General features: G+C 55.8%; 1 protein-coding gene across 2 annotated transcripts; it reads left to right on the forward strand.

The window, feature by feature from the left end:
* Window positions 1-69: 69 nt before the first annotated feature.
* Window positions 70-27654, forward strand: OLFML2A (olfactomedin like 2A; the record flags this gene model as incomplete). 2 transcript variants are annotated; one of them, XM_081104294.1, is made up of 8 exons in its annotated part: window positions 70-318; window positions 8493-8756; window positions 13880-13987; window positions 16864-17079; window positions 18821-19064; window positions 21181-21411; window positions 22584-22769; window positions 24063-27654. In XM_081104294.1, the coding sequence occupies 8 exons, from the start codon at window positions 70-72 to the stop codon at window positions 24665-24667; spliced, it is 2103 nt and encodes a 700-aa protein (XP_080960420.1). In that variant the 3' UTR covers window positions 24668-27654. The 2 variants fall into 2 exon arrangements, with proteins under 2 accessions (XP_080960420.1, XP_080960419.1); XM_081104293.1 differs by lacking the exon at window positions 70-318 and having other exon boundaries at window positions 8499-8756; window positions 21181-21415; window positions 22588-22769.

Below are 27654 nucleotides of genomic sequence, written 5' to 3' on the forward strand. Positions count from 1 at the left end.
GCGAAGAGGCGAGAGCTGGGCAGGGCGGGGTACCCACCTCCATCCTAGCTCCGCCCCCAGAGGCACGGGATGGGGCGCGGGGCGGGGAGCAGCGGGCGGGGGACGGGGGGCGCGCCGTGCGAACAGAGTCGGAGGCGGCACCGAGCTCGCAGTGCAGCCCGCGCTTCCAAGCGTCCGCGCCCGGCTGTCGGTGCCCGCTGTGCCCGTCCCGCCATGGCCGTGGGCACCTTCTCGCCGCGCCCGCTGCCTCTGCTCCTGTTGCGGCTGCTGCCGCCGCTGCTGCTGCTGCACGCCGGCCCGGTGCGCGCCGAGAGTAAGGTACGCGCGGCCCTCCGACCAGGGCGCTGCTCCGTGGGGAACCGGCGCGAGGGGGCGCTGTGGCTAGGGGTGCGCGCCAAAGGAGGGGGCGGAAGACCCGAGCGGAGGGCCAGGAAGGGAGACCGAACCTCGGGCTTAGCGTGGAAGCCGCCGGGACCTGGCTCCCAGGAGAGGAGCGCGTGGGGAAAGAAGCGCTGGAGATGGTAGTGGTGCTTGGGGCCCGGGCTGAGGAAGGGGCGCTGGGACCCAGTCCAGTGCAGGATGGAGGTCAGCACGGAGACCCGGGACGAGGGAGAGGGGGGCATTAGGAGGTTGGAAGGGGCTCAGGCAGGAGATGCAGTCCCCAGCCGAGGGAAGGGATTCCTGGAGCGCTGGGCAGGGGCAGTTTGGAGATCTGACTCAAAGTTTCCATGGAAGGCTGACTCACGGGGGCAGACCCTGGGTAACTGCTACCCAGCGACTCCCAGGTTTGTAGCAGCCCCGGGGCCAAGGCTTCCCGGCCATGCTGGGGACCCAGAGTCCCTCCCCAGTGAACCCATCTGGTCTGGCCCCGGCCTGCCAGCAACCTCATGCACCCTCTAGAGCAGTGGTTCTCAACCTTCCTAATGCCGCGACCCTTTAATACAGCTCCTCATGTTGTGGTGACCCCCAATTTCATTGTTACAAATCGAACATAATTAAAGCCTAGTGATTAATCAGAAAAAACCAATATGTAATTATATATGTGTTTTCCGATGGTCTTAGGCGACCCCTGTGAAAGGGTCGTTCGACCCCCAAAGGGTCGCGACCCACAGGTTGAGAACCGCTGCTCTAGCGGACACGTGTCTCCAGAAGTGGCCTGAGCTGTTTTCCCTGTTAGCTGGAAGGATCTGCCCTGGTGTCCCGCAGACCTGGGTTCAAATTCTAGCTGGGTGCCCTAGCGGCTTCAGCTCTCTGAGCCTCCATTCCCTTGTGCATACGGGGAACTATGACACCTCCCGCACCCTGCATCCGCACCCATCACCATCTCTGTTAGTGCGTTCATGCCTCTAAGATGTTTAGCACCTCACCTGGCACTTGGTAGGTAACCGATACATGACACAGTGATGATGAAATCTCACCACACGGGCTCTAAAAGGGGGTGAGATCCAGAATGCAGAGAGTGCACCCTAGTGTCAGAGCCGGGCCCCTTGAGAGTGTTTTGGAAATGACCCAGCGAGGAGGACAGGCCTGGAGTTAGTGAAGGGCAAGAGGGAGGCAGGGCCCTGCTCGTGGAGCGTGAGAGAGAAGGAGTGATTTCTCTCCAGCCTCTTTCCTGTGCAGAAGGTGAGGCTGTCCTGTCCACAGGCAGGTAAAGGTCAGAAGCCACTCGCCACCCAGTAAGTATAAGAGCATGGGCATTGGCAGACCCTCACCCGGAAGATTCAGCTCAGAGTATGAAACCAAGTGGGCTGCTGTCCTGACCCTGTGCTCCAAGGACAAGAAGGGAATGAGTGTCATTCCCATTTTATAGATGGGCAAACGGGGGTGTAGAGAGGCAGCAGCTTGTGAATAAAAAATACCTGGGTTCTGGTTCCTTGTTCTTTGGCTGTGTGACCTTGGGCAAGCCCCTGCCTGTCTCTGGGCTTCAGTTTCCCCATCTGAAAAACTATGTCTCCCCAACTTCCCTTCCATATAGGGCCTTCTAGGATTTTCCCTGACCTGGCTCGGGTACAGGAACGAGGGAGCAAACCCCCCACCCTATCCCACCCCCACCCCCAGATAACCCGATCAGCGCTTTGCCCGGTTCCTCTCTCTGGCTGGGAGAAATATTGGGTCTTGGGCATCCTCTGAGCAATGCAGAGTGAGGGCTGTAGAGCTTGTGGGGGAGGGCTCGCATTCAAAACAAAGCAAAGACAAAGAAAACCCAACACCCTGTTTGTGTAGTGAGTCAGCCAAACACTTGCTAGGTTGTGTGTGTGTGTGTGTGTGTGTGTGTGTGTGTGTGTTTAGTTGTCCCAGGGCAAGCTGGGGCTGGTGGGGTGGGGAGGCACATTCTAGAGTTTGGAGGACGAAGCAGATGGGGGACTCAGGGCAGCTCTCCCCCAGACACCTCCCACCCCGCGGCTTCAGCCAGCTGGGAAAAATAAAAATGGGTGAATTTACTTCACATTCCTCAGCACAGCCGGACTCCTGCTGGCTCGGTGGAGAGAGCTGTTTTCATTATCACCCTCTCCCTCCCACAGAACAATCCTCCTTCCTCTCTGAGCCTGTCCTATTTTCCCAGGTTGGAGGGAGCCCAGGGGAGGGCTAGCCTGGGGACTAGAAGTCCAAGGGGTGAGCTGGCCCCTCCTCAGGATTCCTGTTCTAGGAGGTCCGGGCTCCTCTCCTGCCCAATCCTTTCTGGGCTACGGGGGCAGCTTCATCCTCACTCACCACAGATCTCTGTGGTCTCAGCCAGCTCCCTGCTCAGTGTGTGTTAATTTTGTGTTTATAGCAAGGTCTCTCCTAAAGAGGATTTGCCGTTTCCATGTAAGGAAGTGCTTTGTCCAGCTTGGGAATGGGAGAGGGAGCTCATTGCTTCCCTGGCATTTCTGAGGGGCTGCCCAGCGTGGAGATTGGTTGGGATGGACAGAGAGGTAACCACATAAAAACCCAGCCATGCCCCAGAGGCCTCTGGGAACCTGCTTTTTTGCTGTGCGTCCTTGGACTGTGGTGAATTTCCCATTTCTACCTCATTTTCTCCATCTGTGAAAGGGCTGCTGGCGCCTCGCTTCCTCCATGCACTCAGGTGTGGGGAGGGGGTCTTTGGTCAGCCCCACCACGGACCAAGGTCTGAGCACAGGGAAAGGCCTTGACTGGAGGGAACTGGGCCAGGGGAACAGGAGGCGCTGAAGCAGGCGGCGGTGTCCTGGCCAGGCTGGTCCCGGGGGCTTAGGTGTTGCTGTGCCTCCGCTCCAGGAGTTTCCGCCTGTGGGTGTAATTGGAAACAGGCTCGGAGCAGGCCAGGGACGCAGTGATGGAGACCCGCACACAGAGAGTGTGGGGCCAGCCCCGCAGGGTCTCTCTGCAGGGAAGACCTCCCCCAACACCCCTGTTGTCTGGGGGGCCCAGGACAAAGCCCCGAGAAACATCCTGTGTGCCCCCCACGCCCAGCACTTACATTCAGGATCTTAAACAGCCCTCCTGCCCACACTCCGAGGCATCAGTGGTCCCTCCCTGTCTGACAGACTCGAACGCTGAGGGGCAAACGAGTCAGGGTGGGGCTGCCCAAATGTCCTGGACAGGGAGCTGGAGGAGTTCAGGGACTCCTGGGGTTCCATGGTTCTTGGCCGTTAGTGGGCATTCAGATGCCTGGGGGGCCTGAGAGTCTGTCAGGGGGTGTGGCATGAGCAACTGCATTCTCCAGGTGGGCCCCGGTGACTCTGAGGTGCATCCCCTGGTTGAGGACTCATGGAGGTGACAGGGAGCCATGGAGGTCTGTGAAGAGAGTGACAGGTCAGCAGAGAGGAGCTCTCGGAAGACGAATCCGGCAGAGAGGAGGCTGCTGTGCTGCCCAGAGAGCAGTTACTGTGGCCTGAATCAGGCTGTGGCTGTGGAGTGGAGAGCAAGGGAGAGAGATGGGGAACACTTTGGATGAAGAATCAGAAGAACATGGCGGATGGGGTGTCCAGAGTAAGAAGGAGGCTCCGCTCTGGCTGGTTTTACTCCATGGTTAGAGTTGCCCCGAGGACTGAAGTGTCCCGGGCTCAGTTCCCAGTCAAGGGCATACGCCTTGGTTGCAGGTTCGATCCCCGGTCCCAGTTGGGATTCATGCAGGAGGCAACTGATGGATGTGTCTCTCTCACATTGATGTTTCTCTCTCCCCTGTTCTCTAAAGATCAATGGGAAAAATATCCTCGGGTAAGGATTAAAAAAACAAAAAAAAAGGGGCTCAGAGATCTGGGTTGGGCAGGAGGGTTAGACATGGGTCTGGGAGAAGAGGCTGGGTCCAGTTTTGGATGGATGAAGTTAGGAGTGCCTGCGGGCATCCGGGGAGAGGTGTCCAGTTGGCAGGGAGCTCTACGGGAGGGAGGGAGGTCTCTGCTGCAAGAGGACATGAAGCTGGCATGAGAGAAGAGGGAAGACTCGACCTCAAGGTGTCACCATTTGAGCCTGTTCCAGTTCTAGAACATTTCACAGCTTGAATCCCCTCTTCCCAATTCCAGCCAGATTTCTCCATCTCTCTTCAGAAAAACCTCAATTACGCCTTCTCGCCATCTCACTGTGGGATTTCCTTGCAAATACCTAGGGACCTTTTTAAACACTGTCCACCCCCACTTCTGGGGGCTTTGGCAGTGTGTGCTGAGCCAGGCTGCAGGGAGAGATGGGGGGCTGAGGCAGGGGTTTCCTGCTTGGCAGCACCTCCTGCCCTCATGCCGAGGGCAGGGTGGGTCAGGCCTGGTGGGAGCCCCAAGTCCTATGCTCCCCCAGAACCCCCTTCTGTGTCCCAGGTGCTAGAGAAGCCCTTGCCTGGTGACTCCGGGTGGTCGTAGGAGGAACAGCATGTAAAACAGAGCTGGGAGTCAGGCTGTGCTGTGTGACCCTTGGCAGGCCCTTCATCTTCTCTGATGCTCAGCTCTCTCCTCTCTAAGATGGGGCGTGGTGAGAGCAAGGAGAGGTAGAAAGTGTGAGGGAGGGTTGTTGGCAGCAGCTCTAATAGCAAGTGCCACTAGGGAGCAGTCACTCTGTGCCAGGCTTGGTGCCAGGCACGCCGCACGCATTGACTCATTGCAGCCTCAGGACAAGTTTACGAGGAAAGGCTGTTGCCTCCCCACAGCAGAGGAGAAAGCTGAGTCTCGAGGGTCAAGGCCCTGCAGGGAGGAGATGTGGGGGCTGGGGTTTGAGTCCGGGCTTGGCGCCTCATCATGGAGCTCAGCCTCGTCCAAACAAGCACCACAGGACATGGCAATCCCCGGAGGTCAGGCCCTGCCTGGGCCCGGCAGCTGCGGCTGGGAGCAGAGGCCCTCTTCCGACTCCTGCAGGGCTCCAGGCCTTGGCTGCCCCCATCAGGACATAGCACCTCATCTGCGGAGGGAAGGAATGTTGCAGTCTGATGTGGAGGCTGCTGCTGGGGTGGGCGGGGTGGGCGTTGGGATGATGGCTGGTTCCCAAGGAGGAGGCCTCTCTGGCCTGACCACACAGACCGCACCCACATCCACCCGCCGGGCTCCTAGCTCCACCTGGGGGAGTGGGTGGAAGTGGCGAGCTGGGAAGGGGGCCCCGGAGTCTCCAAGGAGGAGAAGGTACTAGCGGTGATCTGAGGAATGAATGTTCAGGCCCCCAAGCCTGGCTGTTGGTGTCACGGGCAGGGGAGAGTCGCCCTGCAGAGCCCACTGTACACTTTGCCTACTGGGGGCCCAGGACAAAGCTTCCACCCACAGCTGCCTCCTTTTCCTGCTGTCCTCACTTCCCAAAGGCCTGGCAGTCCACCCATTCTGGGTTCTAATCCCCTTGAACAAGTCAGTTGATGGCTCTAGGGTTCAGTTTCCTCCTCTGTAGGACGCTGCTAAGAATATCTACCAGTGCACCCACGTGGAGAAACAGTCGGCCAACCAACCCCCATCCAGGATTCCTGGTGTAATAACAGCTACACCCTCCAGACGACTGTGTGTGCTGACACTGGCTCAGCACAGTCTGGTGTTCCGTCTCAGGCCACGTAGTCCCGTGTTGGGTAGGCACTCGTAGTGTCCTCATTTTACAGACGAGGAAACCGAGGCACAGGGAGGTTAAATCATCCACCCAAGAGCACTCAGCTGTAGGTGGCCCATGGCTGTCTTCCTAACCATTGCCCCACCCGCCCCAGCGCACAGTGTGTTCTCAATCAATGTCTCCTCCATGGACTCTGCCCCAGGTTTGCCGCCTCCATCTACCGTCTGTCCACCAAGCAGCTGAGTGAACGTCCCATGAGGCAGATTTGATCCTGACTCCCCCTGATGAAAACCCTTCCATGATGCTCCCATGTTTCCAGGAAGAAGCCAAGATCCTCAGCCCAGTTTCAGGGCCCTCCATGGGCCAGGCTCTGCCACCCCAACCCTTACCTCCTGCCACCCCAGGCTCCCTGCAAGTACCAGCCAGGGTGACCCTCCTCCAGACTCCCAAGATGCCAGGCTTGTCTTTACAGATTTGATTTGCTTGGAATGCCTTTCTCCTCCTTAAAGATGTCCTCAAGGGGTACCCTCCTCCGAGCCTTGTTCATGGGTATCTTTGTGCTCAAAGCTCACTATGCCAGCTTCGCCCTCCATCTATTTCTTCTGCACCCCCAGCTGTCACCCAGGGCCTGGCAGAGGCCAGGGGCTCAAACAGGTGTCTGAAGGCTCAGAGACACTGCTGGGTGCCGGGCTTGGCAGAAAGCCCAGAATTCAGTTGGGCTTGGTGGCTTCAGTGAGAGCTGAGTAGCCAGGAGACTTGGGGTGTTTGTTAACTGAGCCAGGAACAGCTGCGCCCCAGGAGCCCAGAGCTCAGAGTGGACGGGATGAGACAGCTAAGGGAGTGGCTGGTGGGGGCTCCCAGTGCCCAGCTGGTGTATCAGGACAAGGTGGGCTGGAGGCGGTGACTGAGCGTGGCACCTGCCCCTGAGCTCACTGAGCTGACTCCCACAGCCACGGAGTCCTGCTGACCCCAGTGACCAGTGACACAGCTAGACACTTGGGTGTGCAGCATCCCAGGGGGAGCTGAGAGAAAAGGGAGGAGGCGAGGGAAACCACGAAATGGAGGTCATGTTATTTCATTTGATCCTCACTACCAGGAGGCGGGGCATGGAGAGTCAGCCACCTTCCCTCTGAGGGAACGAGGCTGAGAGGTTATGTAACCTGTTTAGGGTCACACAGGGTGCGGGGGAACAGGCCTATAGAAGCGGCAGAGACCAGTGATTTCGATCCGAAGTCAGGTCTGCCGCCAGAGCTTTCCAGTCAAAGCGGGGTGACCTTGGACATGTGACTTCACCTCTCCGAACCTCTGTTTCTTGAGCGGCATTAATAAAGACTCACACTTAAGGCGCACTCACTGTGTGCTGCTCTGTTCTTGGCCACATTAACTCATTTAATCTTCACAACAGCCCCACAAGGCCGGAGCCCGTTTTACAAATGAGGAAACAGGAAGGCTGAGTTGCCCATAGGCTCACAGTTTTAACCCAGGCTCCAGACACCTGGCTCTCAGCCCTGTGCTCTCGTGTGTCTGAAAAATGCAGGCCTGTTTGTCCAACAGATACCTACAGAGATCCTACTCCAGGCCAGGCAGGCACTGTTCTGGGGATATACAAGGGAACTGGACAAAGCCCCTGCCTCTAATGGTGCCTTCAGCAGAGTAGAGGAGCCAAAAAAAAAAAAAAAAAAAAGCACACAGATATATTTCAGATGGTAATATGTGCAATAAGGAAAAAGACACCAGATAAAGGGACAGGGAGTAATGGGAGGTGGGTGGCCAGGGAAGGCTTCTTGGAGGAGCACAGAATTTACCATTTTGACCATTTTAAAGTATACAACTCGGTGGCATTTAGTGCATTCACGCCATTACTTCGTTCCAGAACATTTTCTCCAGTCTGGAAGGAAACCACGGGCCCTTTAAGCAGTCACTCCCCCTTCCCCTCCCGCTAAGTCCCAGCAACCATTACTCTGCATTCTGCCTCTGGATTTGCCTATTCTGGACATTAATATAAATGGAATCATACAATACGTCATCTTCTGTGTCTGGCTTCTTTCATTTAGCATACATGCTTTTGTGTGTATCGCTACTTAATCCTTTTTATGGCTAAATAAGATTCCACTGAATGGATGTACCGCATTTCATTTACCCATCAGCAGTGGGTGGACATTTGCCTTGTCTCCACCTTGTAGCTGTTGTGAATCGTGGTGCTATGAACATGCCTGCGCAAGACTTTGAATACCTGCCTGCAATTCTTCGGGGTATATACCTAGAAGTAGAATTATGGGGTCATATGATAGTTCTGTATTTTACTTACTGAGGAACAGTCAGATTGTTTTCCATAGCGGCTGTTAATATTTTAACTAGTATTATTATAACCCTTCTATTTCCTTGTAGTGGATGCTAGCTTCTCAGCCATCTCTAACCGCCTTCACAAAGGTGGGGGGTGGGGAGGCTGGATTCTGCTACCCCTTCCTCTCCTCTTTCCCTCCCCCCAGCACTGGCCCCTGGCTCACCTGAAGCCCCTCTTGCAGGTGTTTGGAGACGTGGACCAGGTGCGGATGACCTCGGAGGGCTCCGACTGCCGCTGCAAGTGCATCATGCGGCCGCTGAGCAAGGACGCGTGCAGCCGGGTGCGCAGCGGGCGCGCGCGCGTGGAGGACTTCTACACCGTGGAGACCGTGAGCTCGGGGTCCGACTGCCGCTGCTCCTGCACCGCGCCGCCCTCCTCGCTCAACCCCTGCGAGAACGAGTGGAAGATGGATAAGCTCAAGAAGCAGGCCCCCGAGCTCCTCAAGGTAGACTTTCTGGGTTGGGAGTGGGAACACCTGGAGGAGCACCCAGCATGGGCCGGCGCCAGGCTGGGCTGCCCGTGGAGAGTCCACATGCTCCAAGGCAGGTGCTGCTGTCACCCCATTTCTCAGGTGAGGGAACAGAGGCTCCCTGCAGGGCAGCCACTCCTTGCCCAAGACCATGGGGTCCGTAGGTGATGGAGGCAGCATTCTTGGGCTAGTTGCCCTGAATATATAGCCCCCGACCATCTAGTCCGGTGTTCTGTATTTTACCCAAACCAGTTCATCTGTCGGCGCCTCTACATGGCATTTTAAATTTCATGACATTTTATTGTTTTAAATTAGTAATAATATTTCCCATATTCAAGTACCACCTGCATGCCAGATGTTATGCCAAGCTCTCGTTACAGATTATTGCTCTATATGTTTAAACCGTTCTATGAAATACGGGGTCTTTGTCCTCAAGAATAGAGCACTGAGGTGGGAGAGGTTAGGTCACTGGCCCGCGCTCTCACATCATGGCAGGCAGCCTCAAGGCTGTAGCGTCCTTTATGGGAATTTTGTGCTCACACCATCGCCACCCCACGCCGTAGGCAGATTAGAAAGAAGCACCAGCTCTCGGGGTCACAGCACAGCCCGTGCCAGCAGCGACCACCAGGACCCAGGGCGTGGATGGGCATGTGCAGGCGAGATCAGTCCCACAGCCAGCCAGGCCCCTTGGTGCCATTCCTACCGCTCAGCTCGGTGCTTCGTGGGCTGGGATGGGAACCCAGGCCCTGCTGGGTCCAGAGCTGTTCTGAACCACAGCGCTCTCCTGTTTGCCTTTTGGAATGGACCAGATACCTTGGCGCTTTTGAGAGTATCTTTTTATCTTATACTTTCTTCCAAACATGTGGGTGTCACGATTGTGAAGTTGACTGAGCTGTTTGTTACCCTCCTTGTCAGCTAACAAGTTAGCTTGCCATTCTCATGGGTGCTGGCAGAAGACACAAGCCTCCTGGGTCAGAAACAAAGGACTTTATTACTCAGAGCTGCCAGAGTTCCTACATGTTCTTGCCCTGGTTCTCCCACTCCAATCCCCGCAGGGTGATAGAGTGAGGGCCAGGTGACACTTGCACACAGAGTGGGGTGTTTTTCAAAAGAGGTGTCCCAACTTGGAGAATGCAAATCTTTTATAATGGGCACTGCACACGCCTTCCCAGCTCCAGAAGGAACACCGTCTCTATGTCCCAAGGCTGTTCATGGTACGACGAGATGGCCTGGAGCCAGGACGGCCAGTGCCTCTGCGTGCAACACACGCAGAAAAGCAAGAGACCCACGAAGAACTGTCTCCCGACATTCGACATGCGGCTAAAGATGTTTTCCTTACATTTACCTTTAGTTGTATTATTGTAACAATTGAATGGATACCAAAACTCTCAAAGTTGGGGTGGGGGTGGGGGGTTGTTGACTTTTAAGCTAAGTGGCCTCTGACAACTTGGCGGTCCCTGGACCACACTGCCTCCTGGGGCTTCGCTAAGGCCCTGCAGACCCCAGGCACTGAAGCCATAGGCCGGTCTCCAGCTCTAGGGACAAACGCAACTTCTGCTCAAGTCCACTTCTCAATAACTAAATAACTTCTCAAACTACTGGACAGGAGGCTCCTCAAAACCTTTCCGTAGAAGCTGGCTAACGTCGTCCTTACCACAACCTCTTGGAGAGGGAACTTATGGTCCCAGCTCTACTTGTGGAGGAATCTGAGGCCCAGAGAGAGACTGTGACTCACCTATGGTCACACAGCAAGAAATGGCCAGCACTAGGATTTGAGCTCAGGAATTCTCTGCTGTGCCCTTGCCCATGGGAGGGGTCCCTGGCACACAGGAGCCCATGGGGGTTTCATTTAGCCTTAAAGGACTGGAGCGGGGTGACAGCAGGTGGGGTTGCAGGAAGAAGAGAGGATATTCTGCCTCACTGATACCCTAGAAACAGAGGCGGGTACCTGAGGGGTGCCCACAGAACCCCAAGAGGAGCAGGGGGCAGGGAAAGTATGACACAGGGCTGAGGCCCCTCCCATTTGGCTTGGCTCTCCCTCCCTCAGCAGAAGGCTCTCTGTGGGCAGCCCCGAGGAGAAGTTAGAGGAAGCCCGTGGGGAGGGTAGAGGGCACCCCTGCCTTATGCCCGCCCCTCATCCCTACCAACCCCTTCTCCTCAAGCTAAGAAATCCAGCTCTGATTTGGCCTTAGTTACTTGATTCTGAGCAGGAGTGAGGGGATTCCAGGTCCCCTTTCTTGGGGAGGTTGGCTGCAGAGCATACCTCTCACCTCTCCACTCTCCCTTGTACACAAAGCAGATACAGCCCCACCTTGAGGAATCCCCAGTCTTATGGGGACATAGCTCCTGACCCCAATAATGGCAGCATGATTGGTGCTGGGTCGGGGGACGTCCCAGGGACCGTGGGAACCAAGAGGAGCAGGTAGCATTAGAACTGGGCTTTGAGGGATGTGTAGGAGTCTCTTGGGCAGAGCAGAAATTCGGGCATTCTGGGTGAGAGCAAGTGGAGCGTGTATGGCACGGGATGCTTCCCTGCCCTCTCTCTGCTTCAGCCCCGCAAGCCGCCTGTTGGTGTCTCTCACACAGCGCTCCTCAAGCTATCTATGGTGAAAGGCCAGCTGTTAAAAAAAAACCTGTCAAGAACCAATACTTTTGTAAAATACTCTAAAAATAATTCTTAGAAAAACGAAACAAAAATACACAGGCACAAGTCCAGTGTTTGATTATTGAGAGGCAACATATGAAATTGCTCTGCCAAATGCGGCAAAAGTCTATAAACGCCCCTCTCACTGTTGAGAAGCATTGTATCACAGAGGAGTAAGGAGCAGGTTGGCCCAGCGCTGGTCCGCAGACCACACTTGGAATAGCCTGGCTCGAACACACCATGTCTCCTCCCACCGCCAGCTCTTTGCACAAGCTGTTCCCTTCGCCTAGAATGCCTTTCTCCTGCCATCTTTGCTTTCTCAGTGCTCAGCTCAATCAAAACTTCTTCCCTGGCAGACTTGACTGATCCACACCAGCTCCCAAACAAGGTCACGCCGCACCATGAATGCTCTGGGCACCTGTGTGTTACCGTCTGCGTTCCCAGAACCGGCACCTCTCGGCTACTCTCTGCATTCCTTGCCGGCCTGTGAAGGACCATGGAGCCTTGTGTCTGTCTTGCTCATCACTGTCCTTAGTGCCTGGCCCAGCATAAACATTTGCTGAGGCTGAAGAGGGTAGCAGGGGCAGACCAAGCAGGGTACAGATGCCAGGCTCAGGAGATGACAAGTCACATGTGGGCAGTGGGGAGCCATAGGAAGTTATCCACAGGGGAGAGCCTCATGGTCATAGCTGAGCTTTAGGAAGCCAGTTTTTAAATATATATATATATATATATATATATATGTATATTATTGATTTCAGAGAGGAAGGGAGAGAGATAGAAACATAGAAACATCAATGATGAGAGAGAATTATTGATTGGCTGCCTCCTGCACGCCCCCTACTTGCCCTTGGCTGGAATCAAACCAGGGACCCTTCAGTCTGCAGGCCGACGCTCTACCCACTGAGCCAAACTGGCCAGGGCTAGGAAGCCAGTTTTGGTGTCAGCAGAGTGAAGCCGGAAGGTTCCCATTTAGCCCCCTGGCCAGTAGTCGTTATTGCTGATATCCATGAGGCCCTTGCTGTGTGCTCACTCTGTGCTGAGCCCTGTCCAGTTTACTGCTCCTCACAATCCTATTGCCCCATTTCACAGAGAAGGAAGCTGAGGCACAGAAGGATCTATGTGGATGGTTCTCAGACTATGCTCCACCAAACCCTCCGGGTACCCGGCAACCTCATGGCCTAAGAAAGGTTGTAGGGGAGCTGGAAGGACTCAAAGCCCTACCCCTGCTCCCATCAGAGCCCCCACCCTCTTTTTCTGTTTTAGAGAGCCACGTCTACTCAGAGAAAAGCTCTCTGCTTAAAACAGCTTGAATACCCCTGGGAGGATGGGAATAAAACTGTTTAGGAAGCAGTGGGCCAGGGCCAGCCGGGAGCGCTGGCCTGCTCGGGCCCTGAGAAACGCTGCAGGGCTGGGAGTGGGCCGCGCTGGAGGGCGGCTGGAGGAGCTGCCCTGCGGAGGAGCCAAGGAAGCTGATTTCCCAGCCAGCCCCTTGTCCCTGACACTCGCTGTCATCCTAGCCAGCTGGAGGGAAATGTCATATCCTGATGAGGTGTGAGAGCGACGGGGAGGGGAGGGGCCGCTATAGTGAAGAGCCCTGGTCTGGAGACCCAGCATCGTCCACTGACCTGCTGTGCAGGCCCCACCCCCTTCTTTCTTTTCCTCAGTTTCCCCATCTGAACACAAAACAGGAGCAGTAAAGCGTGATAGGCCCTACCATAGAGCACCTGGGTGGCCTTGGGCAGTCACTTCCCCTCTCTAAGGTGCAGCTTCCCAGTTTATACGATGAAGACAAAAGGTGTCCAAACCCTGTCTTTGGTTGGGTCCCTAGAGCAGACCCTGAGGCGGGTGATCTGTGTGCGGGTGACTTATAATGGAAGTGCTCCCAGGAGAAGCTGGTACCAAAGTGGGAGATGTGGGGGCAGGAAGGGAAGGCAGCCCAGCAGGGCTGTGGCCACAGGCCAAGTGCCGGCCTCAGCCCCAGGGGACGCTGGAGTGAGTATAAATGATGGCCCTTAGATGCCCACACCAGTCAGACATTGCCAGGAGGACATATGCTCCCAGACACTCTGGAGGCAAAGTGGCTCTTTGAAGAGAGTCACAGATGCAGGCCGGTCCAGAGAGGCCCCTGGAAGCCAGGCATGGGCACAAGAAACAGTAGGGGGGGTCCCCAGGGGGTTATGGTTAGAGCTTCCTCTACGTACCTCTGGGGGTGTTGTGAGGATTATGTGAAATAGCACATTAAAGCCCCTAGCACTGTGCCTGCCATGTGGCAAGCACTCAAAAGATGGAATCTGCTGCTTTTCTCGTGATTATTAGCAGGCGAGGTCTAGAGGGTGCCGAGGGCCCACGCAGGCCATTCTGAGCCCCTGGAGTTCTGTGCCGAGGTGGGACTCCTTGCACCCTTCATGCGCCTGTGCTCTGCCCTCCCCCTGACTTGCCCTTCCCCGGGCAGCTGCAGTCCATGGTGGATCTCCTGGAGGGCGCCCTGTACAGCATGGACCTGATGAGAGTGCATGCCTACGTCCACAAGGTGGCCTCCCAGATGGACACGCTGGAAGAGGTAAGAGTGGGGCTCGAGCCAGAGGCCAGGCTGGCACCGTGCTGGGGGCCTGGGCAGGGTCTATCTTGACCCCGGTGGCTGCTGAAAGCTGGACTCCAGCAGAGCTGGGAGGGGGAGACGCAGGCCATAGCGTCCAGACAGTGGGGAAGAGGTCTGACGGGCTCCAGGGCCTGCGGGAAACTGGAAGGCTGGGTGGAGAAACTGAGGCACCTGCTGCTTGTATGAAAGGGGTGGAGAGGGGGCTGAAACCTGCACTTGCCCTCAGTTCACCAAGACCAGGACCCACACATTGCAAACTTCAGGGCCACCCTTCTCATAAATGCCATGTGAATGGTGCCCCCCTGAGGTGGTGCATCATGGTGATGCCCAGTGACTGGCTGAACCCATGGAGGCCAGGCTCAAGGCACCTACCACGGAGACAGTGTCTTCTCCTGGTCAGGGCCACTGGGCTGGAGGGATGGGCAAGTGGCTAGGACTGCCCCCCGAGGACAGGGACAGAGCTGGGCGAGCAGGGGTTCCAGGCTGCAGGTTCGAGGTTTGCATCTCTGCTGGCACGGCCTGGCCTCCGCCTGTTTCCTGCATCCGGCCTCTGCTGGGAGCCTGGGACATGCAGCTGCCAGGAGCGGGTGTGGGGGCTTCCTTTCCCAGCTTCCTTTCCGGAGGGAGGGGGCACCTGGGCATCCTGTGCCCAGGGTGGGAGATTAACCCCTTACTAACCCCAAAGTTGGGGTCACAGTGGCTTTAATTACTCAACAAGTGTTTGGTGAGTATCTACTATGTGCCAGGCCTATGCCAACATGGGAGAAAGGTAATACCGACTGTATTTCTGCTGGCACCAGTGTTTCCTGTGCACCTAGTACATGCCAGGCTCTGCTCTTGCTGACTCAACAGTTACCCTTTGATTTATCCGCTTGTAATCTAAGGAAATGTTAACTCACTTCACACAACTGGGAGCCAGACAATCTGGAGGGGATGTCTGCTGGGCCTGGAACAAATCAGAAATGATTTCCACAGCCGCAAGGAAATGATTTTTAATTCTCTCCTGTTTTGCATTATCTGTGCTTTGCTTCTGTTCACTAAGTGATACGACAAAGCTTGTTGCTAGCCTGGGAGGACTGGGGAGCACAGCCTCGCTCGGAGGAGCTGACCTCCTCTCCCTCTTCCCTTGCAACAGAAGTTCTCAACCAGGGCCCTGTGCTCCCCAGCGGACAGTTGGCAGTATCTGGAGACATTTTTGGTTGTCACAGTTTGGGGGAGTGGGTGGTGGATGCTATTTATTGGCTTCTAGTTGGGTAGGTGCCAGGGATGCTGGTAAGTATCCTGTAATGCACAGTAATGCTTAGGACACCCCCCCCACCACCACCACCCCAAATCACAGCTGCCTGACAAGTGTCAGCAGTGCTGAGGCTGAGAAACTCACCTTGTCCAGGTGACTTCTGTCTCCCAGGCGATCTAGTTTAGAACTCACTTTCTCTTTTTTTTTCTTTTTTTTGGGGTGTATGTATGTATGTATTTATTTATTTATTTTATTGCTTAAAGTATTACAAAGGGTATTACATACATGTCCTTTTTTTTCCCCCCGTCCTTGACAATCCCCTGGCCTCCCCTACTCCCCGGTGTCTTATGTCCATTGGTTATGCTTGTATGCATGCTCACTTTCTTGTTCTTAGCATCTCTGCGCGTCACCCTGATATTTAGTTGTTGTGGTAAAGATCCTCATTTAACAGGCAAGGACACAGAGGCTCAGAGAGGTCAAGTCACCAGCTCAGGGCTACTCAGCCAGGAAGGGGCGAGCTAGGATTTGAACCCTGCTCTGTCCGACTCCTGCCTGCTGCCTCTTGGTCCCTGAACCTGTTCACACCCAGGTTATCTTCTCCTCCGTAAACATTTCTACCAGTGAGAGTCGGACACTCCAGGGCTGCACAGCAAAGAGGTGCTTCCTGCATCTGACTCTCATTTCTCCTGCTTCAGCTGAGAAGTAGACTTGACACAGGACTTCCATACAGACCCAGGCCCGCTGGGGCTTTAGGGACCTAGGGCTGATACCAGGCCACCCAGCTTCCCTGAGTCCTGCCCAAGGGACAAGGTCAGCCTGGTCAACAGCCTGGCGATGGGGACCCCTGGGTTGGGGGATCACAGAGAGAACGCGGAGATTCTGAGCAGTCCTGTTTCCAGCAGGATTCAGAACCAAGGACCATGAGGGGGTGGATGGGGGCTGCAAAAACCAGGGGGGTCCCCAGCAAGTGGGGGACAGGCGGGCAGGAGCAGAAACCTGGGAGTAAAAGCGGTGCTCAGTGCAGTGGGAGGAGACTGGGGACCAGGAAGGATCAGCGTCTCACCGATCGCAAAACCCCAAAGAGTTTCATTATTTGAGCATGTTATTAAAAGAAGGTATTTATGTATCTCTTGTGAAATTAAGAGGTAATTTTAAAGTAGCAACTTAAATGACGAATTCATACGGTGGCAGACTGTACGTCCAGTAAAGGAATGGCCAGCACTATATACACAGACATGGGAGAGTTCTCAAGATCGGCTCAAGTGAAAAAGCAAAGTGTTAGGGAAGAAAAAAGGAAAATCCATAGTAATTGGCTGAGAGACAAAAGTGGGAGGAGGACATATTTTATACCCGTTTGTATCTTTTCAGTGTAGCACTGTGAACATATTTCATCTAATTTTTCATTCATTCGCTTTTAAAATAAAGAATAACGGCAGGGCCTTTTAGCGGCATGCTTTACTCCAGCCCCGCTCGCGGGTGCTGCCCCTGCCCGTGAGAATGGGCGGCAAAGCCCCATGGCAGGAGGAGGGGTGTCCCCCCAGGAGGAGGGGTGGGGCGGCCAGCAGAGGAGGCTGGACAGACCTTGGGTCCGCCCCCACAGAGCATCAAGGCCAACCTGAGCCGCGAGAACGAGGTGATGAGGGAGAGCATGCGCCACTTCAGCGAGCAGCTGAAGCACTACGAGAACCAGTCGGCCATCATGCTGAGCATCAAGAAGGAGCTCTCCAGCCTGGGCCTCCAGCTGCTGCAGAAGGACTCGGCCACAGCCCCTGCCGCCGCCCCCGGCCCCGCCCCCGGCCCTGGTAGCAAGGCTCAGGTGAGACCATGGCTCTGATTGTGGCTGGGCTTGGGAGCACAGTGTGCCAGGGCCTCAGCCCTGAGGGCAGCTGGGGGGGTCTGGGGCTGCAGGACAGGGCTGAGGGCTGGAGCGTCCACCGCAGGACGGGTGCAGAGGGTGCCTGCTATTCAGTGAGCACCATCAGCCAGGTGAGCTGGGAGCAGACTCGGGGATCTAGCCGAGGAGTCCGCTCCCTGAGCCAAGCACTTGGCAGAATTCTCATTCCCATTTCCAAACTCGTGGGGACAGGCTGGGAGACCAGGTCTGTTGCAGCCAACCACTTCTAGCCGCCCCTGCTGTGGCTGGGCCACTGTCTGGGTCAAGTTTGCTCAGAGGTAGATAGGCAATGCCTCACGGATCCCTGAACAGTAATGCCACATCCTCCAACCCAACCTGGGGTGAAGGACTCCTGCAGCAAACCCCCAGACATTCCGTGCTCAAGCTCAGAGCACAAAGTGAGCAGAGGTTTGTCACAGGCACAGCCAGCCACCCTTGACATATAACACACCGTTGTGCAAATTTGACAAAGGCCCTCCTGCAGGCAAACACACTGAGGAAAAGGGCGTCCCTCTGGGCAGATAAATTAGAAAGAGTAGCCCCCTTGAGTGGACAGATTGAACAAAGGCTCCTTCCGTTGAGGACACACCAGGGCGTGAGGCTTGGCTAATGGAGTAAGACCAGATGTCAGCCCCACTCGTGCCCCTTCGCCAGTCACCTGTGTGCAGGACACAACCCACACCACTCACAGCAAGCGGCCTTGTTTTGGTGAGTGGGATATGAAGGGAGCTGCTGTTGTAGATTCCTGCATTGAACCCGACTCCCTCACAGACATCATCTTAGTTCATCCCATAGCCACCTGCCAGGAGGGATGCTCATCGCCCATTTGGCCGATGAGGAAACGTGGACTGTGGGGAGAGGGAGTCTGCACTGGCATCGGAACTGGAACCACCCAGGGCTGGAGCCTTGGCCCAGAGCTGGCTTTCTGCTTGTTCTCCTGCCAGTTCCACAGGCGTGAATGAACCACGCAGAGTCCAGATTCTGTCCTTGCTCTGCCTAACGGAGGTTGACATCACAGGCCCTGTGTTCTTGTGCCAAGCCAGCACCAAGGGCATTTAAAAGGGAAGGAAAAGAACAAAATTTACGAAATGTTAGGAACTGCATGCCCTAAGGGCAATGTCTGGGTGACCAGCCGTCCCAGGTGTGCCAGTCTGCTCAGGGCTGAAGGGTTCCCAGGATGCGGACTTTCAGTGCTGAGACGGGAAAGTTCCAGGCACACTGGGAGGAGTTGGTCACCTTGCCGAGGGGCCTGAGAACCCCTCCTCGGCCCAGAAACAAAGACCAGGGAGTGAGAGAGACAGAGATGAGAAGCTGACCTGGTGGTTGCTACCTCCCCATGGAGCTGACTATTGCAGTCAACCCCTTTGGGAGTTAAGGAATGGGACAGGAATTTAACCCACCAGGCTGGCCGTCAAGCCTGCAGGGGAGCTAGAGAGCCGAGTGGGGAAACAAGTACACCCCGGTCATGGATGTAGCCACTATGGGAGGAAAGCTGTGGCTATGAGCAGCTGTGATGCATGGGGTACTCTGAGCACCAAATCCATGACCAGGCAGCTGCCACAGGTGGGTTGAGTCCTTCCAGCCCCCACATGCTGAGCCTCCATGACACCCCCACAATATCCCTTCTACTAGCCCCAAGTCTGAGATTTCCCTGCTCTCCTAGGACACAGCTGGAGGGAAAGGCAAAGACAGCAACAAATACGGCAGCACGCAGAAGAGCTTCGCAGACAGGGCCCTCCCAAAACCTCCTAAGGAGAAGCTGCTGAAGGTGGAGAAGCTGAGAAAGGACGGTGGCCAGGGCCGATTCCCCCAGCCCACAGTCAGGCCCCGGGCCCTGGCCCAGCAGCAGGCGGTGATCCGAGGCATCACCTACTACAAGGCGGGCAGCAGGGAGGCGACCGAGGCTGGTGAGTTGGAGGGGGGTTGAAACCTTGGGGAGGGGGGCTTGCTGATGGCTGGCCACAGCCCAAGGAGGTCCCACAGGGAGCCAGGGTCTCCTCTACAGTCCCAGAGTTCAACTCCGCTGGTTGCCTGTTGGTGCCCTTGGCTCATGCACACGGTGGGATAATATCCCCTCATGGGGTTGTGCGGATGGAATGACAGAATCAACACAATGGGCCACTCAGTTTCTTTCCAGATTCACAGCCGTCTCCACCCTCACTGGACTTCTCCTCCTTCATCCAAAGATTTGCTGCAGGTCCACTGTGGACTTGCTGCATTGCCCAGAGATTCTGCCTAATATGGAGTCTAGTGGGAAAAACCGAATCCATGGCCAGGCAGCTGCCACAGGTGGGGTGAGAACGCAGGGGCTGCAGCCAGGCCCGGGTTCCAAATCGTGACGTGGGCCCTTTGGGACACTTCATGTTTCCAGACTGGCCTTGGGATGGATGGCCTCTCCGGCACCTCCCACTTCTCACTCCCCAAAGAAGAGCCCACAGGCACCTGTATTCTCCCTGCAGCCCTTGGTGGATCACAGTGAGGACAACAAAGTCATTAACTAGAGACAGAAGTTCCAAGAGTAGCCAAATTTCTGGGCCACCACCACTAGTGTGGCTCCTGGCTCTTCCTCCAAGACCCTCTGCAGACGCCTGCTCTTCTCTGATGTCCCTGAGAATGTCCCGAGCCTGCTCCCCTCTCCTGGGTCCTGCTGACCACCTCCCCTCAAGGCCCTCTGCCCAGCCCGTGTCCAAGGGAGCTGGGAGGGGGGACTGTGAGGAGCCTGTCTCCTTCCAGAGCCCCCTCAATTCTTGGTTTCTCAGGGCTCAGGGGAGACTCCCCCAGCCCCCGGTGCCAGCTGCTGGCCCTGAGTCCTGCCAGCTCAGCCTGGGCGGCACGGAGCCTCTGACCCGTGGCTGGGACACTGCCCAAGAACAGCTGCAGGCATCTGACTCTGCCAGCGAGGCCCGTGGGAACAGCCCCTGCCCTGGCAGCTGCCCAAGCCAGGCCCCAGGAGGCCCCCCAACCAGAGGGTGTGCCCCATTCCTGAGACCCCAGGAGCTGCCCTGCAGTGAGTCGTGGCTACACCTGTGTGCAGAGAGGAAGCCCAGGCCAGGAAGAAATCAGGTCCGGGTCCTGGAGTCCAGGCCCTCAGTGCACCCCACTCCGTCACAGCAATGCCTTTGTCCCCGGCATCAGTTTTCTGTACTTCACCCGCTATCATCCTTGGCCCAGGTGAGGAACCCAGCTCAGAGAGGCGAAGTGACTGGCTCCACGTCTCACAGTGAGCTGTCGGGACTGGAACCCAGGTCAGCAGGCTGCAGAGCCTGCCTTGGACCCCTTCACAGCTCTGTCCCCAGCGCTGAGGGGTCTTTGTCCCTTTCTGTGTGTCACTGAGTCTGCTTTCCAGACCTGATCCAACCCAGCCCGGAGAAGTGTGTGGGTCAGGGATGACCCAGGTGGCTCCAAACCAGGTCCCACGGGTGCTGAAAAAGGCCTCCTGTGAGCAAAGCCCATGCCCATAGGGGTGGCGAAGAGGGGGAGGGGTTGCCAAGAAAGCTGAGAGATGGGAGATGGGAAATGAGGGGACAGAGAAAGACAGGGGCTGGGGTCCGGAAGGTGGCGGGAAGCTGGCTGCACCCGCCCCTCCGGCTGGACGTGTCATATACTAGGTAAGAGAAACCTGAGGGTGGGTTCCAGGGGACAGGCCTGGGAGAATGTCCGGAGATGGCTTCCTGCCTCCTGGAACTGAATCTAGGAAATGGAATAATTGGCACAATGTGTCTGACACTGGGAGGAAAGAGGGCTTGTACTTGGCAGAATCTGTGCACGTGTACACATTTTCCTTTCATCAGCACCACAGCCTAACACGGTGGGCCTTTCACTTCACAGAAGGGGAAGCTGAGGCCACTCAGCTGGGGGGCTCCGAGCTGGTCTGCTGCCCACGAAGCCCACCTTTCGAGGCCTTTCGCTCCCAGGCCTCCCCTGTCCTCCGCATGGCCCCGGAGCTGGGCGCCTGCCGGCCTGGGGAGGAGCCGGGAGCGGCAGGTGCTGCTAGGGGGTGAGCTCTGGGTCTTCTCTCCACAGACAACGCCCTCAGGGGCACTTCCTGGCTGGAGCAGCTGTCGCCCAGGGAGGAGGGCAGGCCGCCCGAGCCCAACTCCGCGGAACATGAGGAGGCTGGGCCCAGGGCTTCTGAGGGAGCAGACTTGGCCCCTGTCACCCCCTCCTCGAGGCCAGCCACCACCCCAACCCCCAGTGCCACCACCAGTCCCCTGCCCACCGAGCCACCTTCACACCCAGAAGTCCCCAGGCAAGGTGAGTAAGCCTCCCAGGGGTCAGCAACCTACGCGCATGGGCCTGATCCAGCCTGCAGCCTGTGTTTCTCCAGCCCTCCAGCTGTTTCTACATGGTAAGGGGTTGTTTAAAAAAGGAGAAGATGGGGCAAAAGAATGTGGTCTGGCAAACCTAAAATGTTTACCATCTGATCCTTTACAGAAAAAGCTTAACAACATTTACAACGAAACAGGTATTTTCAACAAGTTCCTTTTTCTTTAATATATTTTTTATTGATTTCAGAGAGAAAGGGAGAGGGAGAGATAGAAACATCAATGGTGAGAATCATTGATCAGCTGCCTCATGCATGCCCCCCACTGGGGATCGAGCCCGCAACCCGGGCACGTGCCCTTGACTGGAATCGAACCTGGGACCCTTTAGTCCGCAGGCTGACGCTCTGTCCACTGAGCCAAACTGGCCAGGGCTCAGGAAGTTCTTTTTAAAAAGTCACCTAGAATCCCATCATCAAATCCAACAACTATTTTCACGTCTTTATTTCCTCTGTCCTGGCTCTGTTTTTAGGTTCACATATGTGAGTTTTGGCTGGTGCCTTTGGTAGAAATCCTCCTCCATAAGTCATGGAGCCCATCCATCTTGGGCATCTTGCCTGCCCGCGACAGCAAGCCGTCCTGGGCCCGAGCACACGCCGTTTTTAGGAATCTTTCCTAAGGATCCATCAGCGATTTGGACAACAGAAAATTGGACATAATCTAAAGCTCTAACACTGAGGGGTCTGGTTTAATAATTTCTCGGGTGGCCTGGTAGAACCTAGAAGTCACATCATTAAAAGGCCATGTGCTGATGGGAGAAATTGCTGAGTGGAGGGGAAAAGACAGGATATATTCGGAAGAACCATAGTTTTCTTTACATGACTGTACATGTAAAGAAAAAGAAGGAAATGTAACATGCTAGAAAGTTTCTTTGGACGATGGAATTCTGAATGGTTTTTATTTTCTCCTTTGCTGAATGTTCTGTGTGGTTTTTTTTTTCAATGATCAGACATTGCTTTGATCACAAGGGAAATAAAAACAAGAGGCTGCAAACAAAACATCAGGAGGGATGTAGGTTAGACCAGGGAGTGTTCCCAGGACTGTTGCCCGGACTCGGGGCCCGTGGGTCTGAGTGCCAAATGCTGCTCCCCTCGCTCCCCACAGGCAGGGAGGCCAGCTGTGAGGGCACCCTCCGGACCGTGGACCCCCCTGTGAGGCACCACAGCTACGGGCGCCACGAGGGAGCCTGGATGAAGGACCCGGCCGCGCAGGATGACAGGATCTACGTCACCAACTACTACTATGGAAACAGCCTGGTGGAGTTCCGCAACCTGGAAAACTTCAAGCAAGGTCGGGGGCCCTGGAGATGGGAGCGGGGCAGGATGTGGGTGGCCTGGGCGAGTCCCCCATGGAGGGTTGGCCCTCCTTGCCCTGTGGTTTCCTGTGGTCCAGACTTCCCCAGCCTGGCCGAGCTCCAAATGGTCAGCCACCCCAAGAAGGGGAGTCTGGGGTACCCCCTAAGTGCTAGCACCATGCCAGGAGCTGGAAGCCCCAGCAAAGAAGATGGACAAGGCCCTGTTCTCATGAGGGTAACTCACTGTTAAGGGGAGCAATACTTAGAGTTTCCACTGGTGCGTATTATATGCTAATCGCCTGTGTGAGTCAGCTCATGTTGTCTTTATAATCCAGGAGGTGGGGGTTACCACCCTGTTTTACAGGTGAGCAGGGCCCCAGGCCTCAGAGGAGCTGCAGGTCTGGGCAGGGAGGACAGAATGTTGGTTATCAGATCTGGGGCATAGTGGGGGAAGGGGTCATTTAGACATGGCCCACGCTCCAAAACTGCAGTCTTCCTTGGAAGGCAGAGACTTAAAGAAACAATTTGAGTACATATAGTGTTAGAGGGAGAGCTCAGGGGGCAGTCGCAACCCTGCCGGGAGATCAGGGAAGACTTCCCAGAGGAGGTGATGCTGAGTTGAGCCCTAGGGGAGGGAGAGAAAGGAGAAGGAAAGCTGTTCCAGGCAAAGGCCCGGTGTGTGAAGAGGCTCGGCAATGAGAAGAAGCACTGTGACATAGAAGGGGGGTGCAGGGCGTATAGTGAGAGAGTGGCTGAGGCCGGCTTTGTGTGCCCCATGAAAGAATTTGGAGCTACCCTGAGAGCTGTGGTGTCACAGGGTATGACCTGGAACAGCTGAAGTCCTTCCTCTGCCAGAGCAAATTGGCCTGGCCCCTGCCTCGAGGGGCGCAAAAGCCAATGAAAGGTGCAAAGACAAAGGTGTGGGAGGACAGAGGAGAGGCCCTGGGTCAAGCTGGGGAGATCAGAGGAAGCTTCGTGGAGGAGGCAGCATGGGCCAGGGCTCTGAGCGATAAGGAGGCCTTCCCAGGCAGATAGGATGGGGCCTGGCCGTCCAGATAAAAGGAGCAGCATGAGCCACAGCAGAGGCTGGCGTCAGCCTGTTTCCTCCTGGGCAGACGGGATACTAGTCCTTCCTTGGTGGGGCGGCGGGGATAGGACGGTAGGCCCAGCTCCAGGCCCACAGCACACTCAGTACCCATGGCTTGCGGAGCCATCCCTGAGCCCTGGGTGGCCTCACTGGTCCCTGGGGGAGCCGAGGGCGGGTGTGACCAGCCGCCCTGCACACGCAGGTCGCTGGAGTAACATGTACAAGCTGCCCTACAACTGGATCGGCACGGGCCACGTGGTGTACCGGGGCGCCTTCTACTACAACCGCGCCTTCACCAAGAACATCATCAAGTACGACCTGCGCCAGCGCTTCGTCGCCTCCTGGGCGCTGCTGCCCGACGCCGTGTACGAGGACACCACGCCCTGGAAGTGGCGCGGGCACTCGGACATCGACTTCGCCGTGGACGAGAGCGGACTGTGGGTCATCTACCCCGCGGTGGACGACAGCGACGGGGCCCAGCCCGAGGTGATCGTGCTGAGCCGCCTGGACCCGGGGGACCTGTCGGTGCACCGCGAGGCCACGTGGAAGACGCGGCTGCGGCGCAGCTCCTACGGCAACTGCTTCCTGGTGTGCGGCATCCTGTACGCCGTGGACACCTACAACCAGCGGGAGGGCCAGGTGGCCTACGCCTTCGACACGCACACGGGCACCGACGCCCGCCCGCAGCTGCCCTTCCTCAACGAGCACGCCTACACCACCCAGATCGACTACAACCCGAAGGAGCGGGTGCTGTACGCCTGGGACAACGGCCACCAGCTCACCTACACCCTCCACTTCGTGGTCTGAGCGGGGACCTGCGCCCACAGGAGAGGAGTGGCGATGGGCACAGCGGCTCTCCATAGCGACTCCTGCAAGGAACTCCATCAGCAAATATTTATTGGGGACGGGGCGGGGCCAGGGGCTAGGCATCTGGCATAGCCAGCAGAAAGCTTCCTTAGCGCCCAGTGGAGTGATCGTTGCTTCCACTCCAGAGCACTGTGCCCAGAGCTTCATGAGCACTAACCCACCTCACCCTCCCAACAGCACCCTTGGAGGTAGAGATAGTTAAGCCCATTTCACAGGGGAGGACACTGAGGCTCAGAGAGACAACATTCCTTGCCTCAGGAGCCAGTTTGGATCAGGCAGGCCACGTGTCACAACAGCCTCATTTTACAGATGAGACTTGACCATGCTGCCCCCTGTGTCTGTCCCTCTCCCCTCTTGTAATTTCTCTTGTTCTCACAACTCTGTCTCCCTTCCTAGGGCTTCTGAAAACCAGAGGCCTTTGGGACCAGTGCACTGATGTTGGGTGGAGGCCAGGCTCTGTGTGCCACCCCAGGTCCCCGTTCTGGCTGAGCATTGGTGGCCCTGGGCTTCGGGCCCTTTGGCTAAGGTCCCTGCTCCTTGGCTGTGGCCAGGCCTCCTACCCTACCCCACCCGCTGTCCAACCACATTCCAAACCTCCATGGTCACCCAGCCACTGAGCAGAAACCACACCCCAAGAAAAATACCAGCCCCCCGTTCCAAGTTCCCCCTCCCTCTGTACTCAACTCTATTTTCTCTTCTTCCTCAGTGCTGTCATTTGTTTCTGCAGCAACAGCTGAGAAGGCTGCAGACAGCTGCCTGCCAGCAGCGACTCTACCAGGGCAGGGAGCCGGGCCGGCCCCCAGGCTCCCTCTCCACCCATAAGAGCTGACTCTGGCCACATACCCAGGCCCTGGGACCGCTCCCCAGTCCCTTCTAGAGCCTCTGGGCCTGGGGTCTACCTTGTCCTTTCACTCTGGGCATTTTAAGCCACAACCTATATGTACTCAGGGATACCTCCAGGTCGGCCTTGAGCAAGACGCTAGGCCTGAGGTCAGGGTGGGGCCAGGACGAACCAGATTCCCTCTTCTTTGTCAGTCCTGACCTGGTCATTTGGTGAGATGGCCCAGCAGCCTGGGGGGCTGGGGAAGGCGAGATCGGAGCAGTCGGGCCCAGGGGAGGCATCGGACCTGGTTGCAGGGAACAGCCAGAGCCCTTTTCCTGGCTTCAGAGATGTTGGTGCCAGGGCTGCCCTGAGCCCAGGACCTGGGGCTGAGCAGCACTGGTGGATCTCCCACCTGGAATTGCTGATGGCTCCCTGAGCCTCAGATCCAGGCAACAAGACCTTGCAGCCTGCCCCTCATCTGCTGCGGACAGTCTTTGTAGAGCTGGGAAGTTCTCTAGTCCAACTCCCTGCTTCACCAAAGGAGAAATAGGCCCGGAAAGGTTTAGAGAGGGCACGGGGCCACACTGGGAACAGGATACAGCGATTTCCTTTGGAAGGTCTCTGTCTGCATCCTTTACTCTCCTGGCTTAGAGGCAGCTCTGCCTGGGAAGGCGGTAGACTCCCCAGCACCCAATCCATCCCAACACCTCAGAGAGGTATTTACTGCTGATCCCTACACACTCAGACCCCGCTCCCCCGCATGCCAGCTCCTGGGTATCTGTATATTTGGACACCCTGTTGTCACCTTAGGAACTCTAGCTGCGTACCTGAGAGGGCAGGGAAATGCATTTTGTGCTGAATACATTTCTTTGTCTCGTCAGGTGATTTTGTATCGTCAGGCATTGTCAGGTGATGTTGTTTTGCTTAAGCTGTAACTCACCCCTGAAATCAAGGGGAACGACGACGCCCAGCCGAGCAAGGCCTGACTCATAGTGGTGGATACATCCAGCCTCCTCCACCCAAGCATCCCGCTCCACTCACAGGCCCGTAAGGGGGCTGCGTGTCCCCTGACCCTGGGTGTGGGTTTTACAAGACTGTGTCTTTTATGATATCACAGCCCAACCATGTGAGAAGTGTTCAGGCTCCTCTTTCTCCATTAATCTGAGAAAAGGCAAAGTGAGAATGGACTGATTTTGAAATATTAAAGGACAAGCAAGATGGTTGTCTGGGAAGATGATTCTGGCTGCAGCCTCCAAACACTGATTAAGCCTCTTCTGCTTTCAGGCCCTTGCATGTGGGTTGTGTGGCAGGAATAGTTCTTTTCCTCGTTTTACAGATAGTCAAACTGCAGCCGAGAGAAGTTAAGTCACGTAGGCAGTTAAGTGGAGGGCGAGGTTTCAAAATTGGGTAAGAAACCATATTCATTGACTTATCAACCGTGTGCTAAGCATGCCATGTGCTTATTCTTGCATCTCCACAACAATATACGGTATATACTCTGAATATGCCCATTTTACAGACGAGGAAACTGAGGTGAAAGGACTTCTCTCAGGTCACAGTGCAGCTTAGTCTGTGGCAGAGTTGGGGTTTCAGGGCTGGTCAGTATATTTTCTATGCTAACTGTACGCCACCCTAGCAGCAGCTCTAAAAATGGTGGCTGTTGCTTTTATTCAGTGTGGCCAGGCCACAGATTACATCCACATATGAGACCCAAGAAGAAGATTGGGGTCAGCTTGGAAGGAGCCTTGAATGCCAAGCCAACCACATTTAGAACAAAGCCAAGTATAAATTAACAGAGAAAAGAAAATTCTAAGGTGATTAGGTTTATACCAAAGCCCCAAACTAACGGTTGTTAGGAATCTTGTAACCAGTCATGTTTTCTGTTTTGCTTTGGCCACTGGGAAGCTCAAAGTCAAATGTGCTATTATTTTTAACAATTGTACTGAGTCTCCCACTGGACTCTGGCTTCGTTCTAGTCCTCCTGCTTTTACCTTTACCCTAATCTCTTTATTTTTATTCTATTGTATTTTATCTATTTTTGTAAGTTGCCACAATCCCTTGTTTGCAACATAGTGGCGTATACCTAAATAAACACATGACCAAA

Source organism: Myotis nattereri (genome assembly GCF_964212035.1).
Source record: "Myotis nattereri genome assembly, chromosome: 12".
In the NCBI taxonomy this organism is placed as follows: Eukaryota; Metazoa; Chordata; class Mammalia; order Chiroptera; family Vespertilionidae; genus Myotis; species Myotis nattereri.